Below are 20,519 nucleotides of genomic sequence, written 5' to 3'. Positions count from 1 at the left end.
CTTCAGATTGTTCAAATGTGGGGACTTCCAGAAATAGATTTGATGGCCTCTCATCTAAACAAGAAACTTCCCAGGTATCTGTCCAGATCCAGGGATCCTCAAGCGGTAGCAGTGGATGCATTGTCACTTCCTTGGAAGTATCATCCTGCCTATATCTTTCCGCCTCTAGTTCTTCTTCCAAGAGTAATCTCCAAGATTCTGAAGGAATGCTCGTAGCTCCAGCATGGCCTCACAGGTTTTGGTATGCGGATCTTGTCCGGATGGCCTCATGCCAACCGTGGACTCTTCCGTTAAGGCCAGACCTTCTGTCGCAAGGTCCTTTTTTCCATCAGGATCTCAAATCCTTAAATTTAAAGGTATGGAGATTGAACGCTTGATTCTTAGTCAAAGAGGTTTCTCTGACTCTGTGATTAATACTATGTTACAGGCTCGTAAATCTGTATCTAGGGAGATATATTATAGAGTCTGGAAGACTTATATTTCTTGGTGTCTTTCTCATCATTTTTCCTGGCATTCTTTTAGAATTCCGAGAATTTTACAGTTTCTTCAGGATGGTTTGGATAAAGGTTTGTCAGCAAGTTCCTTGAAAGGACAAATCTTTGCTCTTTCTGTTCTTTTTCACAGAAAGATTGCTAATCTTCCTGATATTCATTGTTTTGTACAAGCTTTGGTTCATATAAAACCTGTCATTAAGTCAATTTCTCCTCCTTGGAGTTTGAATTTGGTTCTGAGGGCTCTTCAAGCTCCTCCGTTTGAACCTATGCATTCATTGGACATTAAATTACTTTCTTGGAAAGTTTTGTTCCTTTTGGCCATCTCTTCTGCCAGAAGAGTTTCTGAATTATCTGCTCTTTCTTGTGAGTCTCCTTTTCTGATTTTTCACCAGGATAAGGCGGTGTTGCGAACTTCTTTTAAATTTTTACCTAAGGTTGTGAATACCAACAACATTAGTAGAGAAATTGTGGTTCCTTCATTATGTCCTAATCCTAAGAATTCTAAGGAGAAATCATTGCATTCTTTGGATGTAGTTAGAGCTTTGAAATATTATGTTGAAGCTACTAAGAATTTCCGAAAGACTTCTAGTCTATTTGTTATCTTTTCCGGTTCTAGGAAAGGTCAGAAGGCCTCTGCCATTTCTTTGGCATCTTGGTTGAAATCTTTAATTCATCATGCTTACGTTGAGTCGGTAAATCTCCGCCTCAAAGGATTACAGCTCATTCTACTAGGTCAGTTTCTACTTCCTGGGCGTTTAGGAATGAAGCTTCGGTTGATCAGATTTGCAAAGCAGCAACTTGGTCTTCTTTGCATACTTTTACTAAATTCTACCATTTTGATGTATTTTCTTCTTCTGAAGCTGTCTTTGGTAGAAAAGTACTTCAGGCAGCTGTTTCAGTTTGAATCTTCTGCTTATATTTTCAGTTTTTTTCTTTAAGATTTAAACTTTATTTTTGGGTGTGGATTTTTTTCAGCGGAATTGGCTGTCTTTATTTTATCCCTCCCTCTCTAGTGACTCTTGCGTGGAAGATCCACATCTTGGGTAGTCATTATCCCATACGTCACTAGCTCATGGACTCTTGCTAATTACATGAAAGAAAACATAATTTATGTAAGAACTTACCTGATAAATTAATTTCTTTCATATTAGCAAGAGTCCATGAGGCCCACCCTTTTTTTGTGGTGGTTATGATTTTTTTGTATAAAGCACAATTATTCCAATTCCTTATATTTATGCTTTCGCACTTTTTTCTTATCACCCCACTTCTTGGCTATTCGTTAAACTGATTTGTGGGTGTGGTGAGGGGTGTATTTATAGGCATTTTGAGGTTTGGGAAACTTTGCCCCTCCTGGTAGGAATGTATATCCCATACGTCACTAGCTCATGGACTCTTGCTAATATGAAAGAAATGAATTTATCAGGTAAGTTCTTACATAAATTATGTTTTTGTGGAGCTCATTCCCCAAGACTCTCTCCTAGTTTTCAAACTATCAAGCGCTTCTTAAAGACTCTACTGTTCAAGGATGCATATAATATACACTAACATTTTATTATCTTTGTTCCTCTCCTCCTTTAGTTATCCCCTTAAACCCCCTTAGCTTGTACGCCTACGACCCTAGCTGCTTTGTAGATCACCATTATGAGATTTGGTTTACAACAGTAAAACTCTTGGCAGGGTCCTCTATCCCTTTGTCTCCCATAATTGTTACCTTTCATATTAGACCCATGTATTTACCGCTGCGGAATCTGTTGTTACTCTACAAATAACTGATGATAATAATACTATTATTATTTTTTAAAGGCTAAATAGTATATCACAAAACTGTAAGGCTGGTATCCATTTGCCTTGCTAAGAGAAATGTATCATATTATCTTGCACAAGTTGTTTCTGTGCACTGTAGTAGCCTGAGAGAGTAGGGGACAGCCATAATACAGTACAGGAATGGAAGAGTATTCAGTGTCGGTGCATTTCCTGTTTGGCACATGCACTAGTAGATATATTGCCCAGCTTCACAGAAAAGTAAATCCTATTCCACTAAATTCTGGGCGTCTCTTCAGTGTAATACTTGGATATCCAGTGTTTATCTCACCAATACCACTTTATTCCTGGTGCTTAAAGGGACTCAGAACTCCAAAATGATTCATACAGAGCATACAATAAAAAAAAATGTAAAAAAAAATCTGATTTACTTCTGTTAACAAACTTTGTTGAAAAGCATACTTAAAGTGAATGTAAATTTTCATCAAGTAGTGCCCGGTTTTTAAAAAACTTTACATTGCACCATATTAGTGGAAATACTTACCTCTTTGTCTTGAGAGCCGTGCCAGCCCATCGCAAGCCTCTTCCTATGTCAGCAATGACGATTCCGGCATCCTCCAATCACGGCTTCCCCCCTGGGGAAAGCATTGCCTAAAGCAACACCATGATTGGAGGAAGGCCGGAATCATTATTTCTGACGTAGGAAAAGGCTTGTGACGGGCGGGGGAAGCGACATCAGCGGTCCGGCTTTCAAGACGAAGAGGTAAGTATTTCTACAAATATGGTGCAATGTAAAGTTTCATCAATGAAAGTGCCCCTGTTTTTAATAGTATTTTTAAAAAAGGCCACTACTTGATGAAACTTTACATTCACTTTAAGTAGGCCTATGAGCTTACATGTGCCCTGAGCACTACAGTATATGGCAGCAGTTTTGCAAGAATGCTTTAAAGGGACAGTCTACTCCAGAATTGTTATCGTTTGAAAAGATAGATAATCCCTTTATTACCCATTCCCCAATTTTGCATAATCAACACTGTTATATTAATATCCATTTTACCTCTGTGATTACCTTGTATCTAAGAATTGTAGACTGCCCCTTATCTCAGTTCTTTTGACAGACTTGCATTTTAGCCAATAAGTGCCCTCTCATAAGTAACTCCTTGTGCGTGAGCACAATGTTATCTATATGGCACACATGAACTAATGCCCTCAAGCTGTGAAAAAAATGTCAAATGCATTCAGATAAGAGGCGGCCTTCAAGGGCTTAGAAATTAACATATGAGCATATGATAAAAGTAAATTGGAAAGTTGTTTAAAATTACATGCCCTCTCTGAATTATGAAAGTTTAATTTGAACTAGACTGTCCCTCTAATAATGTTCTACATTGCACAAAACACTGCTGCCATCTAGTGCTCAAAATTGACACGTGCATTTCTGAGCCTAGCTAGGTGGTATTCAATAAATTATGCCAAATGAATTGTCAGTAGTGAACTAAGTCAAATAGAACTTTTATAATATTTCATATAAAATATAACTTCATATCCCTTTAAAGGAATATTAAAATAATTGAAATGAGTATGTTTCATTGGTAGCTTTCATTGCTCCATATGCAGTGTGCATAAGCAATGGCATTTTCCTGCTCGGATTGCGGGAGGTGATGGATATAGCATGTGCAGTGAGGTTTATGCATTTCAGTTTTGACTGTAATGTCCTTTAAAGTGACAGATTTGTTCCCACACACACATGTATACACACACGTACACATACATACACATACAAATACACACACATACATAAAATACACACATATACATACATATACACACATATACATAAATACCTACATATACACACACAATCAAATTTAGAAATATTCATTTGTATTTAATATATACATTTCTAAATGTGTTTAAACTGACGTTCTCTATAAATAGTGAATTTGTTGTGTTTAATTCTTTCTCCCATTAATTATTTTTCCTCAGGCTATTAAAACAGAATATGCAAGACTCTTGAAGCTAGCACAGGATGATCCACCTCCTGAAATAGATTACCGCTTGCAGCATGCCATAGTCTACTTTATACAGAGTCAGGCGCCAAAGAAAATAATTGAACGGACTTTGCTGGAGCAGTTTGCTGATCGCAATCTAAGTTTTGATGAACGGTAATAAGTACTTTTAAAACATGTAAGATTATAATTTGATTTCACTGTGCTTCTCAGATATAATAATCAAATAGATTTTAGATGGCCAACTTCCACTAACAAATGTCCTACTTATTATATTTCTTCTCTATGTTTATTTCTGTGCTGTATTTTTCTGCCAATCATTTCTTTTCTACTGTCCTATCATTTTTACTCTCTCTCTCTCTCTCTCTCTCTCTCTCTCTCTCTCTCTCTCTCTCTCTCTTCTATCTTCTATCTTCTCCCCCCTCTCTCTCTCCCCCCCCTCTTTCCCCCCTCTCTTCTCTCTCTCCCCCCTCTCTCTCTCCCCCCCCCTCTCTCTCTCTCTCTCTCCCCCCTCTCTTCTCTCTCTCTTCTCTCTCTCTTCTCTCTCTCCCCCTCTCTCTCCCCCTCTCTCTCCCCCTCTCTTCTCTCTCTCTCTCTCTCTCTCTCTCTCTTCTCTCTCTCTCCCCCTCTCTCTCTCTCTCTCTCTTCTCTCTCTCTCTTCTCTCTCTTTCTTCTCTCTCTCTCTCCCCTCTCCTCTTTCTCTCCTGCTCTATCTCTCCGCTCTCTTTTTCTCCGCTCTACCGCTCTTTTCCTCTTCTTTTTTTTTTTTTTTTTTTAACATACCTCCACACCCATTTTCTTCATAAATGGAAAGAGTCCACAGCTGCTTTCATTACTTTTGGGAAATAAGAACCTGGCCACCAGGAGGAGGTAAAGACACCCCAGCCAAAGGCTTAAATACTCCTCCCACTCCCCTCATCCCCCAGTCATTCTTTGCCTTTCATCCCAGGAGGTTGGCAGAGAAGTGTCAGAATTTTTCATTTTTGTTTTTTGTCTCTTATGGAGTGTATTACTCTTCGGCATGGGACAGGAGATTTAAGTAGTCCTGTCAGTCTCTCAGTGAGGGCTTGGATGAAAGTAAGAGTCCGGAGATGCAGGGAGAGTCTTTCTGCGAAACCATCCTGACTCAGATCAGCAGCTCCTCAAGCAATCAGTGTTGTCGAACTTCGCTACGCTGCCTGCTTTCTTCTCTTAAGTCCATGGCAGAGGCGATGCTACTATCCGTCACACTTGAAAGGCCGTGTTCCTGTTCCGCAGCGTAGATTGTTTCATTTTACTTTATTCTCAGTGTACGGTAATGTGAAGGTTTTCCTGAGAGGGAATAGTCTCAGTGAGTCTCTTGTAGTATCTTGGAATCAAGGGTTAATATCTCCTGAAGGGGTTATTGAGCATGGGGGTTTATAATCATGTTAGTTATGTGATTCAACCTGCTTATGTGTGATGTTTATGGGCTCGTGGTTTGGAACATTGAGGCCTTTTGTTTGGGCGCGCTTTTTTGGACTGTACGGTTCTCCTTGTGTTCGGGCGTGGTTACGTTATGTTCCGTTTTCCATTTCCGCATTCCTGACTGCGTGGCGAAGGAAATTTTTTAGTCCGCAGGGGTCTGGTCATAGGAGGTGGTGAGTGCCCCAGCCATTGGGGGTGTCAGGTGCCGTTTTTTGTTTTTACTACTTTAGTCCATATTTATATATCCTCTATCCAGTTATGGAGGATTCTGATGCTGAGACTGTGCTAATTTCAGATTGTTACGGAGGATTCTGATAATGAGAATATTTTGATTTCAGATTCTGTGTCCGGTGATGAATCCGGATTGGCCTCGTTGACACATGTCAACCAGTTTTGTTCCGTATGCCATTTCAGAGCGCCTGGTTCATCGGGCTTGGGGAATCAAGGGATTGCTGAGCCATCTGCCTCTGGGGGTACTGTCCTCTGAGAGGCGAGTTCCCTACCAATTCATACTTCTACACATGCGGGTGACCCAATTTCTGATTCCTTCATGCAGGGTGGCATGTTCCCCCCGGAGGTTGCAGCATGTTTTCGCTTTCACATAATGTTGGTGATTGTTCGTCTGCAGAGTCCAGACGTTTATTTGAGAATGTGCTTATGCCCTATTGTCCTGGGCCTTCTGCCTTGGGGAGGGCTTCTTCAGTTCCCTGCAGGTGTAACTGTCCCTGAGTGTTGTGCCTTTCGTTACAGGATTGCACGCCTTTGCGTATTGCTCAGACATGTTTTTCAGTTATTAAATGACTATCGTTACCAGATACGGGGATTTTCAGTCTGCTAATTCGAATGGTGCACCTCATTAGACATGTGGGGATGAAGTAATGTCCTGACTGTCTTTTGTTTGAGATATTTCCCAGTTTTGAAAGATAGGGCTCCGTTTGGCTGGTCCTGCGGGTATGCCTGTGTCTTTTTGGGCGTTAACCTCCGGGTTGCCTTATATTTTATTTATATCCAATGGGGTGTCTTTTATTTATTTTTGTTTCCTTGAACCTTCTGGGATTGATACTCTTTCTTACTTCTTCTGAAGTTTTTTTGGACATGTTAGTCCTATGTTAAAGGGACAGTCAAGTCCAAAAAAAACTTTCATGTTTCAAATAGGGCATGTCATTTTGAACAACTTTCCAATTTACTTTTATCACCAATTTTGCTTTGTATTCTTAGTTGAAAGCTAAACCTAGGAGGGCCGCCTCTAATCTAAATGCATTTTGATAGTTTTTCACCACTAGAGGGTATTAGTTCACATGTTTCATATAGATAACATTGAGCTCATGCACGTGAATTTACCATGAAGACAGCTCTGATTGGCTAAAATGCAAGTCTGTCAAAAGAACTGAAATAGGGGGGCAGTCTGCTGAGGCTTAGATACAAGGTAATTATAGAGGTAAAATGTGTATAATTATAACTGTGTTGGTTATTCAAAACTGGAGAATTGGTAATTAAGGGATTATCTATCTTTTAAAACAACAAAAATTCTTGTGTTGACTGTCTCTTTAAAAAATGTCTGTTTTCTGTTTTTATCCCCTATGAGAGAGAATTTCTGCAGCTTGCTGGTACGACCCTAGGTGCAGGCTGGTCCTGTCGGGTTTGTTCGGTCTTGCAGCTGTTCAAACACGTGGCGCTGTTCTGCTTGGCTGGTTCGGTAGAAGAGTTGAGTGCTCAGGTTATCATTGTTTTTCATGTTTAACTAAGCATTCAAGAGGACCTGTGGGTCCATGAGGTGGGACGGATTGTTTCAGTCCTTATAGCCTTCATTCATAGATGGCCGGGCAGGGGAGTTTTCCGCTGCGTCGCTCTATCTAACATCTGATTTCATCATAACTTAGAGTTTTCCTCCCCCATGTGGTGGGGGGTTGCGGGGCTTAACGTCCCTTACCGCAGTTGAGCGGTTTGACCTTCATTTTTAGGCCTCTGGATTTGTCCTTTTGGGCTTGATCCAACAACTTGTACAGGATAGCTGTCTAGCCTGTGGAAGGTTTGCAGTTTGAAACCAGTTGCAGCTCTTGACACCTTGCAGGTGTATGCGTAAGCTGTTAATAGTTTATCTAGATGCAGCTTTTACTCTGACGTGTACTGTCGGTCGGAGTTATAAGAGACCTTTGGGTCTTCTTCCATTGTCTCCGGGTGAGTTGGATCTCCTTTTAGGGATCTGTGTTTCCGGGTGTTGGTTGTTCCCTGCAGGGACTTTGTTTAGCTCAGAGTTTCCGGAGCTGGGTAGACTTAGTGTCTTTCTCTTCCTTGTGTCCTCTGCCTGTGCGGAAGTGATAGGGAGACCTGTCCTGCTAGTAGGATTTTTATTTGACCTCGAGGTATCCCTTGGTTGTCCTGAGGCTCTGAGAAGTATTTTCATATGACTTCTAGCCTTGCTCCTTGGAGCGTTGGACTTAGACAGGGGTTGTTCCTTCCTTTGGTAGGTAGGGGCTTTCGAGTTCTTCTCGCTATCTAGATTCTCTGGATATGCATCCATACCCTTGTGTCTGGCTTTTTGGCCAGTTGGGGTGTTTAGTTCTAGGATAAGGTTTGCCTGAACTATTAGTTGCCTGTTTTTCTCCCTGAGGCTTCCGGGTTGCTGAAGCTTTGCTAGGCCTTTTTCCTGACCCAGTCTTGGGTGGTTTTGGAATCTTGGATCTCAGGGCTGGTCGGGGTGTTCCACGGTAGTGGGAACTTGGGCTATGTCCTTGCTCCATCTACCTAACTTGGTCATGGTTGGCCAGGTTTTTGAAGTATTTTTTACTCTTTGCCACAAAGTAGCCCATGTCATTGGGTGGTTAGCCGTGTGGCTTGAGCCTCAAGGGTGATTGGTTCATACCCAGCTGCTGGCGATGGATGTCCAATTTCTGGTGCTCCTTAGGGTTGCATTCCCCTGGTCAGCTTGCCAGTGTTCCTGTGGATTCCCTGCTCCGCAGGCGAATGGGTTGGCTGTGCCTCTGCTTGGCAAGCTACTTGTAGGGGGATCCTTTTCTAGGGAATATGTTGGGAATTTCTCTTCCCATTAGCCGGTGACTTCTGGCCTTGAGAACAGTTGTTTCCCTTCCGGCATCATCCCTTTCTTTAGGGGATATTCTCCTCCCTATGGAGATAGTGCTTGCTTGGGGCTTCTCCTGGATGGGAGGTGGAAAGGTGGGATTGGTTCCCCCTGGGGTCTTGCTGGCTTCCGGCAGACTTGTTGGGCCTTTCTTTTGATAGATCCTTAGGTCTATGGCCTTGTTGTCTGTTTCAGAGTTGGGTTGTACTTGTACTCTGTGGGGATGGCTGTGCTATCTTTACGCTTGTTCCTGTACCTGTTTCGGGATTCATTTGTTACCCTGTCTTGGATCCCTGAGGCTGGGTTGGTCCATCTGGGTGTGGGTCTGCAGGTCAGGAGGGTCAAGCGGTCTATGGCGCTGCGTTCGAGTCGCAGTCTCCTCTGGCTGTATGAGCTTTGTTTGGTCTATCCTGTTAGCTTAGTCTGCTAGGGTATAGATTTCTCCAACATTGGTGTGTCCGGTCCACGGCGTCATCCTTACTTGTGGGATATTCTCTTCCCCAACAGGAAATGGCAAAGAGTCCCAGCAAAGCTGGTCACATGATCCCTCCTAGGCTCCGTCCACCCCAGTCATTCTCTTTGCCGTTGCACAGGCAACATCTCCACGGAGATGGTTAAGAGTTTTTTGGTGTTTAAATGTAGTTTTATTCTTCTATCAAGTGTTTGTTATTTTAAAATAGTGCTGGTATGTACTATTTACTCTGAAACAGAAAAGGATGAAGATTTCTGTTTGTAAGAGGAAGATGATTTTAGCAGACAGTAACTAAAATCGATTGCTGTTTCCACACAGGACTGTTGAGATGAAGTAACTTCAGTTGGGGGAAACAGTTAGCAGACTTTTCTGCTTAAGGTATGACTAGCCATATTTCTAACAAGACCATGTAATGCTGGAAGGCTGTCATTTCCCCTCATGGGGACCGGTAAGCCGTTTTCTTAGTTAAACATAAAAGAATAAAGGGCTTCAAAAAGGGCTTCAAAACTGGTAGACATTTTTCTGGGCTAAAACGATTGCTTTACTAGGCATATTATGCAGATTCTAACTAATAATTGGTTTTATAATCTTGGGGAACGTTTAGAAAAACGGCAGGCACTATGTTGGACACCTTTTTCAGATGGGGCCTTTCTAGTTATAGACAGAGCCTCATTTTCGCGCCATTAATGCGCAGTTGTTTTTGGAGAGCAAGGCATGCATGTGTCAGGAGCTAAGAATCACTGAAAAAGCTTATAGAAGGCGTCATTTGGTATCATATTCCCCTCTGGGCTTGGTTGGGTCTCAGCAAAGCATATAGCTGGGACTGTATAGGGGTTAAATGTAATTAATTTAAGGGTTAAAGCTCTGAAATTTGGTGTGCAATACTTTTAATGCTTTAAGACACTGTGGTGAAATTTTGGTGAATTTTGAACAATTCCTTCATACTTTTTCACATATTCAGTAATAAAGTGTTTTCAGTTTGAAATTTAAAGTGACAGTAACGGTTTTATTTTAAAACGTTTTTTTGCTTTGTTGACAAGTTTAAGCCTGTTTAACATGTCTGTACCATCAGATAAGCTATGTTCTATATGTATGAAAGCCAATGTGTCTCCCCATTTAAATTTATGTGATAATTGTGCCATAGTGTCCAAACAAAGTAAGGACAGTAATGCCACAGATAATGATATTGCCCAAGATGATTCCTCAAATGAGGGGAGTAAACATGATACTACATCATCCCCTACTGTGTCTACACCAGTTATGCCCACACAGGAGGCCCCTAGTACATCTAGTGCGCCAATACTTATTACCATGCAACAATTAACGGCTGTAATGGATAACTCCATAGCAAATCTTTTATCCAAAATGCCTACTTATCAGAGAAAGCGCGATTACTCTGTTTTAAACACTGAAGAGCAAGAGGACGCTGATGATAACTGTTCTGACATACCCTCACACCAATCTCAAGGGGCCATGAGGGAGGTTTTGTCTGATGGAGAAATTTCAGATTCAGGAAAAATTTCTCATCAAGCTGAACCTGATGTTGTGACATTTAAATTTAAATTAGAACATCTCCGCGCACTGCTTAAGGAGGTGTTATCTACTCTGGATGATTGTGACAATTTGGTCATTCCAGAGAAATTATGTAAGATGGACAAGTTCCTAGAGGTTCCGGTGCCCCCCGACGCTTTTCCTATACCCAAGCGGGTGGCGGACATAGTAAATAAAGAGTGGGAAAGGCCCGGCATACCTTTTGTTCCCCCCCCTATATTTAAGAAATTATTTCCTATAGTCGACCCCAGAAAGGACTTATGGCAGACAGTCCCCAAGGTCGAGGGGGCGGTTTCTACTCTAAACAAACGCACTACTATTCCTATCGAAGATAGTTGTGCTTTCAAAGATCCTATGGATAAGAAATTAGAGGGTTTGCTTAAAAAGATTTTTGTACAGCAAGGTTACCTTCTACAACCAATTTCATGCATTGTTCCTGTCACTACGGCAGCGTGTTTCTGGTTCGAGGAACTAGAAAAATCGCTCAGTAAAGAATCTTCGTATGAGGAGGTTATGGACAGAGTTCAAGCACTTAAATTGGCTAACTCTTTTGTTTTAGATGCCGCTTTGCAATTAGCTAGATTAGCGGCGAAAAATTCAGGGTTTGCTGTCGTGGCGCGCAGAGCGCTTTGGCTAAAGTCTTGGTCAGCGGATGTGTCTTCCAAGACAAAATTGCTTAACATTCCTTTCAAAGGTAAAACATTATTTGGACCTGATTTGAAAGAGATTATTTCAGACATCACTGGGGGAAAGGGCCACGCCCTCCCACAGGATAGGTCTTTTAAGGCTAAAAATAAGCCTAATTTTCGTCCCTTTCGCAGAAACGGACCAGTCTCTAATTCTGTATCCTCTAAGCAAGAGGGTAATACTTCAAAACCCAAACCAGCCTGGAAACCAATGCAAGGCTGGAACAAGGGTAAGCTGGCCAAGAAGCCTACCACTGCTACCAAAACAGCATGAAGGGATAGCCCCCGATCCGGGACCGGATCTAGTGGGGGGCAGACTTTCTCTCTTTGCTCAGGCTTGGGCAAGAGATGTTCAGGATCCTTGGGCGCTAGAAATAGTTTCTCAAGGTTATCTTCTGGAATTCAAGGAACTACCCCCAAGGGGAAGGTTCCACAGGTCTCAATTATCTTCAAACCAAATAAAGAGACAGGCATTCTTACATTGTGTAAAAGACCTGTTAAAGATGGTAGTGATACATCCAGTTCCAATAAGAGAACAAGGAATGGGATTTTATTCCAATCTGTTCATAGTTCCCAAAAAAGAGGGAACATTCAGACCAATTTTGGATCTAAAGATCCTAAACAAATTTCTCAGGGTACCATCGTTCAAAATGGAAACTATTCGAACGATCCTACCTACTATCCAGGAAAATCAATTTATGACTACCGTGGATTTAAAGGATGCGTACCTACATATTCCTATCCACAAGGAACATCATCAGTTCCTAAGGTTCGCTTTTCTGGACAAGCATTACCAGTTTGTGGCACTTCCATTCGGATTAGCCACTGCTCCAAGGATTTTCACAAAGGTACTAGGGTCCCTTCTAGCGGTTCTAAGACCAAGGGGCATTGCAGTAGTACCTTACTTGGACGACATCCTGATTCAAGCGTCGTCCATGTCAAAAGCAAAGGCTCATACGGACATCGTCCTAGCCTTTCTCAGATCTCACGGATGGAAGGTGAACAAAGAAAAAAGTTCTCTGTCCCCGTCAACAAGAGTTCCCTTCTTGGGAACAATAATAGATTCCTTAGAAATGAGGATTTTTCTGACAGAGGTCAGAAAATCAAAACTTCTAAGCTCTTGTCAAGTACTTCATTCTGTTCCTTGTCCTTCCATAGCGCATTGCATGGAAGTAATAGGATTGATGGTTGCAACAATGGACATAGTTCCTTTTGCACAAATTCATCTAAGACCATTACAACTGTGCATGCTCAGACAGTGGAATGGGGATTATACAGACTTGTCTCCGACGATTCAAGTAGATCAAAAGACCAGAGATTCACTCCGTTGGTGGCTGACCCTGGACAATCTGTCACAGGGAATGAGCTTCCGCAGACCAGAGTGGGTCATTGTCACGACCGACGCCAGCCTAGTGGGCTGGGGCGCGGTCTGGGAATCCCTGAAAGCTCAGGGTCTATGGTCTCGGGAAGAGTCTCTTCTCCCGATAAACATTCTGGAACTGAGAGCGATATTCAATGCTCTCAGAGCTTGGCCTCAACTAGCAAAGGCCAAATTCATAAGGTTTCAGTCAGACAACATGACGACCGTTGCATATATCAATCATCAGGGGGGAACAAGGAGTTCCCTGGCGATGAAAGAAGTGACCAAGATAATTCAATGGGCGGAGGATCACTCCTGCCACTTGTCTGCGATCCACATTCCAGGGGTGGAAAATTGGGAAGCGGATTTTCTGAGTCGTCAGACATTCCATCCGGGGGAGTGGGAACTCCATCCGGAAATCTTTGCCCAAATAACTCAATTATGGGGCATTCCAGACATGGATCTGATGGCGTCTCGTCAGAACTTCAAGGTTCCTTGCTACGGGTCCAGATCCAGGGATCCCAAGGTGACTCTAGTAGATGCACTAGTAGCACCTTGGACCTTCAACCTAGCTTATGTATTCCCATCGTTTCCTCTCATCCCCAGGCTGGTAGCCAGGATCAATCAGGAGAGGGCCTCGGTGATCTTGATAGCTCCTGCGTGGCCACGCAGGACTTGGTATGCAGACCTGGTGAATATGTCATCGGCTCCACCATGGAAGCTACCTTTGAGACAGGACCTTCTTGTTCAGGGTCCATTCGAACATCCGAATCTGGTTTCCCTCCAACTGACGGCTTGGAGATTGAACGCTTGATTTTATCAAAGCGTGGGTTTTCAGATTCTGTAATAGATACTCTGATTCAGGCTAGAAAGCCTGTAACTAGAAAAATTTACCATAAAATATGGAAAAAATATATCTGTTGGTGTGAATCTAAAGGATTCCCATGGAACAAGATAAAAATTCCTAAGATTCTATCCTTTCTACAAGAAGGTTTGGAGAAAGGATTATCTGCAAGTTCTCTGAAGGGACAGATCTCTGCTTTATCTGTTTTACTTCACAAAAAACTGGCAGCTGTGCCAGATGTTCAAGCATTTGTTCAGGCTCTGGTTAGGATCAAGCCTGTTTACAGACCTTTGACTCCTCCCTGGAGTCTAAATCTAGTTCTTTCAGTTCTTCAAGGGGTTCCGTTTGAACCCTTACATTCCGTAGATATTAAGTTATTATCTTGGAAAGTTTTGTTTTTGGTTGCAATTTCTTTTGCTAGAAGAGTTTCAGAGTTATCTGCTCTGCAGTGTTCTCCGCCCTATCTGGTGTTCCATGCAGATAAGGTGGTTTTGCGTACTAAGCCTGGTTTTCTTCCGAAAGTTGTTTCCAACAAAAATATTAACCAGGAGATAGTTGTACCTTCTTTGTGTCCGAATCCAGTTTCAAAGAAGGAACGTTTGTTACACAATTTGGACGTAGTCCGTGCTCTAAAATTCTATTTAGAGGCTACTAAAGATTTCAGACAAACATCTTCCTTGTTTGTTGTTTATTCTGGTAAAAGGAGAGGTCAAAAAGCGACTTCTACCTCTCTTTCCTTTTGGCTTAAAAGCATTATCCGATTGGCTTATGAGACTGCCGGACGGCAGCCTCCTGAAAGAATCACAGCTCACTCCACTAGGGCTGTGGCTTCCACATGGGCCTTCAAGAACGAGGCTTCTGTTGACCAGATATGTAAGGCAGCGACTTGGTCTTCACTGCACACTTTTGCCAAATTTTACAAATTTGATACTTTTGCTTCTTCGGAGGCTATTTTTGGGAGAAAGGTTTTGCCAGCCGTGGTGCCTTCCATTTAGGTGACCTGATTTGCTCCCTCCCTTCATCCGTGTCCTAAAGCTTTGGTATTGGTTCCCACAAGTAAGGATGACGCCGTGGACCGGACACACCAATGTTGGAGAAAACAGAATTTATGCTTACCTGATAAATTACTTTCTCCAACGATGTGTCCTGTCCACGGCCCGCCCTGGTTTTTTAATCAGGTCTGATGAATTATTTTCTCTAACTACAGTCACCACGGTATCATATGGTTTCTCCTATATATATTTCCTCCTGTCCGTCGGTCGAATGACTGGGGTGGGCGGAGCCTAGGAGGGATCATGTGACCAGCTTTGCTGGGACTCTTTGCCATTTCCTGTTGGGGAAGAGAATATCCCACAAGTAAGGATGACGCCGTGGACCGGACACACCGTTGGAGAAAGTAATTTATCAGGTAAGCATAAATTCTGTTTTTCCTTTCAACTTGCTCCATTGATTTCAGAAGGGGTTTACTCTTCCTTCGGGTTCTGAGGGTATACTCTCCTTCTCGGGGGGCCTCAATTGAGGTTTTGTGTTCCCCTTTTTAGGGACCTGTGTGTAGGTCCGGCGACTTAGGTTGCCTGGAGCGTGCCCTCTGTCTGGGGTATACGTTTGTGGTCCGTTTCTTGCCTGACTGCTTCTTCTTCCTCGCAAGTACCTCTGTGTCGTCCTGTTATGGACTCTGTGTTCTCAAACTTGGGGTTTTTTTTTCACCTGGGTATATTACACACTTTTTCATGGTCGAATGCTTTGGTATTCTATGGTCAGACACTGGGAGGACTTTACCTCTTCAGTTGCATTCCATGCTTGCAGGATGTTGGAGAGACGTCTGTTCTGTCTCTGTGCCCGGTTTTATCCCGGGTTTCACTTGGTATAAGCGTGGCCTCCTTTCCCTGTTCGTGCCCCTTTGGGTCTCTGTGAGCTGGGCTCACACGTGGAGGTGTTCTTTTTTGTATTAGGGGACCTTTCGCTTACCATGGTTCTACTTGGCCTTGTTCCTTGGGGGTTTCGGCTGGTGTCTCCTTCATTTGTGGAGATGAGCGGTGGGGGACCATTTGTTGGGCGACCGTGTCTCCTGCAGGACTTTTGGCTCAGTCGAGTCCATTTGTGGTCTCTAGTTTGGCTTCTGGACTAACTGCGAGTCAGTGTCATTGGGGCTTTTTCTTCTTAAAATTTTCTCAGCTTCGTACAAAGCGTTTTTTTTTATTGGGTAGAAGTTCAGGCCTAGTGCCCTCAGTATGGGGCGCCTATCGTTCCATCCGGTCTTGGCATTCAGTGTCCTCTGTAGCTTGGGTATTATTTTCCCAAGAGTAATGCAGCTGTGGACTCTTTCCATTTAAGAAGAAAAACATAAATTATGTTTACCTGATAATTTCCTTTTCTTCTGATGGAAAGAGTCCACAGCTCCCCACCCGTAATTTTATGTGGGGCATCCTTATATTCTTCGGGTACCTTTCACCCTGATATTTCTTCTACTGTTCCTTGTTCCTCGGCAGAATGACGGGGATGAGGGGAGTGGGAGGAGTATTTAAGCCTTTGGCTGGGTTGTCTTTGGCTCCTCCTGGTGGCCAGGTTCTTATTTCCCAAAACTAATGAATGCAGCTGTGGACTCTTTCCATCAGAAGAAAAGGAAATTATCAGGTAAGCATAATTTATGTTTTTTGCATTTATTTATTTTTTATGTTAATTTTTCCAAGTAATGTAGGGGGAAAGACAGAGTTTGGACATTGAAAAATAATTATGTAAGAAAAAAAGGTATTAATGTATTTCAAATGCTTTCATCCTTTACCTTTATTTTTGTTAATTGCAAGGTTTTTATGTCCCCATTTATGAACACTAACATAAGTTGTTTTTTGAGCCAGTTGCAGTCCGTCACAGTTTGTCATCAAGATGCAATTTTCTGTTTCAGATGTCGCAATATTATGAAAGTTGCTCAAGCTAAGCTTGAAATGATTAAACCCGATGAAGTCAACATGGAGGAATACAAGGTCAGTGTTTATTGTTAAGATTCAACCAGTGAACATTTATTTAATTAAGTCACAAAATATTATATGAACGTTACATTTGTCTAATTTTTATATAAATAAAGACACACACATATATACTGTATGTCCATGGACCCTGACACTAATTACAACTACCAAGGTTCTGTATGTAGACCACAATTATTATATACCAGAGATACACACTTGTTGGTCTGATGAAAGAAGCGAATGAATAGTTTATTTACAAAATCATATTACATTAATGGACAAATAGTGCGGTTTCGGGGCACTAGTGCAAAAAACAACTTAAAAGATATCAAATCTGTGATACCCACCAATAATTAAATAGATAAATGGTAAAAACAAATCCAAAACGATCCTACAAATTGTGCCAAAAGCGCTGATAGAGAATTACCTTAAAGTGAAGGTTACAGGGACACTGTACCCAAATTTTTTCTTTCGTGATTCAAATTGAGCATGAAATTTTAAGCAACTTTCTAATTTACTCCTATTATCAAATTTTCTTCATTCTCTTGGTATCTTTATTTGAAATGCACGAATGTAAGTTTAGATGCCGGCCCATTTTTGGTGAACAACCTGGGTTGTCCTTGCTGATTGGTGGATAAATTCATCCACCAATAAAAAACTGCTGTCCAGAGTACTGAAACTAAAAAAAGTTAGATGCCTTCTTTTTCAAATAAAGATAGCAAGAGAATGAAGAAAAATTGATAATAGGAGCAAATTAGAAAGTTGCTTAAAATTGTATGCTTCTGAATTACAAAAGAAAAAAATTGGGTTCAGTGTCCCTTTAAGTTTAAGCATCTGAAATACAGGAGTGCATTTATTAATCTTACCCTAACCTAATCGAAGTTTTTTTTTTTTTTTTTTTAGTTTTTTTTCTAATCTTCTTATTTTTAAATCGTTATACCTACCCTACCGTTCCTATGTCTAACTCCTCCCACATACCAGTTCCTGCTTTTCTTTTGTTTGACGTAGAAAGCGGTCCCATCAGTGGCAAACCTGTCGCCAGATTCAAGTTTTGACTGGCTCCTTCAGATAAGGAAAGTGGTGGATACAGCAAAAAAAGTTATTACAAGTTGTCTACTGTCCCTTTAAATTTGTGTTTTAAACCCTTTGTAGCAGTAAGGGACGATAATTAGTGCAAGGACAAAATTCTCTGTTATTTCTCCAACATTGGTGTGTCCGGTCCACGGCGTCATCCTTACTTGTGGGAATATCTCTTCCCCAACAGGAAATGGCAAAGAGTCCCAGCAAAGCTGGCCATATAGTCCCTCCTAGGCTCCGCCCACCCCAGTCATTCTCTTTGCCGTTGCACAGACAACATCTCCACGGAGATGGTTAAGAGTATGTGGTGTTTAAATGTAGTTTTTTTATTCTACTATCAAGAGTTTGTTATTTTAAAATAGTGCTGGTATGTACTATTTACTCTGAAACAGAAAAGGATGAAAATTCCTAAGATTCTTTCCTTTCTGCAAGAAGGTTTGGATAAAGGATTATCTGCGAGTTCTCTAAAGGGACAGATTTCTGCTTTATCTGTCTTACTACACAAACGACTGGCAGCTATGCCAGATGTTCAAGCATTTGTTCAGGCTCTGGTTAGGATCAAGCCTGTTTACAGACCTTTGACTCCTCCCTGGAGTTTAAATCTAGTTCTTTCAGTTCTTCAAGGGGTTCCGTTTGAACCTCTACATTCCATAGATATTAAGTTGTTATCTTGGAAAGTTTTGTTTTTGGTTGCTATTTCTTCTGCTAGAAGAGTTTGAGTTATCTGCTCTGCAGTGTTCTCCGCCCTATCTGGTGTTTCATTCAGATAAGGTTGTTTTGCGTACTAAGCCTGGTTTTCTTCCAAAGGTTGTTTCTAACAAAAATATTAACCAGGAGATAGTTGTACCTTCTTTGTGTCCGAATCCAGTTTCAAAGAACAAACGTTTGTTACACAATTTGGACGTAGTCCGTGCTCTAAAATTCTATTTAGAAGCTACAAAAGATTTCAGACAAACATCTTCTCTGTTTGTCGTCTATTCTGGTAAAAGGAGAGGTCAAAAAGCGACTTCTACCTCTCTTTCCTTTTGGCTTAAAAGCATCATCCAATTGGCTTACGAGACTGCCGGACGGCAGCCTCCTGAAAGAATCACAGCTCACTCCACTAGGGCTGTGGCTTCCACATGGGCCTTTAAGAACGAGGCTTCTGTTGATCAGATATGTAAGGCAGCGACTTGGTCTTCACTGCACACTTTTGCCAAATTTTACAAATTTGATACTTTTGCTTCTTCGGAGGCTATTTTTGGGAGGAAGGTTTTGCAAGCCGTGGTGCCTTCCGTTTAGGTAACCTGATTTGCTCCCTCCCTTCATCCGTGTCCTAAAACTTTGGTATTGGTTCCCACAAGTAAGGATGACGCCGTGGACCGGACACACCAATGTTGGAGAAAACAGAATTTATGCTTACCTGATAAATTACTTTCTCCAACAGTGTGTCCGGTCCACGGCCCGCTCTGGTTTTTTAATCGGGTCTGATGAATTAATTTCTCTAACTACAGTCACCACGGTACCATATGGTTTCTCCTATATTTTTCCTCCTGTCCGTCGGTCGAATGACTGGGGTGGGCAGAGCCTAGGAGGGACTATATGGCCAGCTTTGCTGGGACTCTTTGCCATTTCCTGTTGGGGAAGAGATATTCCCACAAGTAAGGATGACGCCGTGGACCGGACACACCGTTGGAGAAAGTAATTTATCAGGTAAGCATAAATTCTGGGTTTTTTGTACTTCTATGTCCCTTTAATTTCCAGTAAGGGAACATTCTTTTTTTCTTTACCATTTTGATTTTGTTAGAATTCTATGCACATTTGTTTATAACAAAACACATTTTCCTTAATACTTAGAGATGGCACAAGGATTACAGAATCTTCAGAGAGACTACGATGTATATCCTGATTGGGCTGGAACACTTTCAGAATAAAAAGTAAGGATGGATTATGTATACTGTATATGTTATAAAAACATACCTGAATCACTTCAAACCACACACCCTGTAACTCTGCACATTTATCTTTGTATTGCTTACATATTCTGAGTAAGTTTAATTTTAGTTGACTGTATTTATTTATTATTATCCAACATATTCATCTCGACTATAAAGGGTATACAGTAAATTAAATGCACGACTATACAGGTCGAAATATGAGGATTGCATTATGGATGATAGTTGCTGTAAAAACATACAGGATTTAGAGAAATTAGGAAGTAGACATGAAACACTTTTAGATTGTAATATGAATGTTTCATCATTTGTAGTAAAAAAAAAAACCCTATTTGTCCTTTTCCTGTAATTTGATATCTTTAAAGGGACATTACACTGTAAAATTTGTTTTTATATTAATGTATTTTCAATGACTTGTTATACCAGCTGCAGCGTATAAAAATTATGATAAATTGAATTTTCAGGTTTATTTGTGTATATGAAGTATCTGGTTTTGTGCTTTTAAACCAGAGCCTATTACAATAGGTCGGGTTTCAGGTAATATCATATCTCATTATGTTATCACTTTGTGTACACACACTTGCTTCCTTATCTTAGATTTGTCTGGAAACCCAAAGCTCAATACTTTAAAGTGAACAATGGAAAATTAACATTTTATTACTTAACTATACTGCACCCCACTGGGAGTGTAATTTCTTCTGCTGGCTGTGTTTACTAAGGCTATTCAAAAGCCTATACTCCAGTATACAAATTTTTACTATAGGTATGGATACCAAAGGCCTAATCAGCTATTTCAGATGCCAAGCTACTTGTAAACAATTTAATAAACGCCAGCAGGTAAAA

General features: G+C 41.4%; 1 protein-coding gene across 2 annotated transcripts in view; it reads left to right on the top strand.

The window, feature by feature from the left end:
- The window catches only part of USP25 (ubiquitin specific peptidase 25), a 458,760-nt gene that overhangs the window by 422,495 nt on the left and 15,746 nt on the right, over nucleotides 1-20,519 (top strand). For both annotated transcript variants that reach the window (XM_053706014.1, XM_053706013.1), the window contains 3 exons: nucleotides 4,239-4,417; nucleotides 16,602-16,680; nucleotides 19,579-19,658. In XM_053706014.1, coding sequence (XP_053561989.1) covers nucleotides 4,239-4,417; nucleotides 16,602-16,680; nucleotides 19,579-19,658 — 338 coding nt within the window. The remainder of the gene's footprint in view (nucleotides 1-4,238; nucleotides 4,418-16,601; nucleotides 16,681-19,578; nucleotides 19,659-20,519) is intronic.

This window comes from Bombina bombina, chromosome 3 (genome assembly GCF_027579735.1).
Source record: "Bombina bombina isolate aBomBom1 chromosome 3, aBomBom1.pri, whole genome shotgun sequence".
Taxonomy (NCBI): domain Eukaryota; kingdom Metazoa; phylum Chordata; class Amphibia; order Anura; family Bombinatoridae; genus Bombina; species Bombina bombina.
The sequence above is the reverse complement of the archived record's forward strand: the minus strand, read 5'-3'. Positions and strand labels throughout refer to the sequence as shown.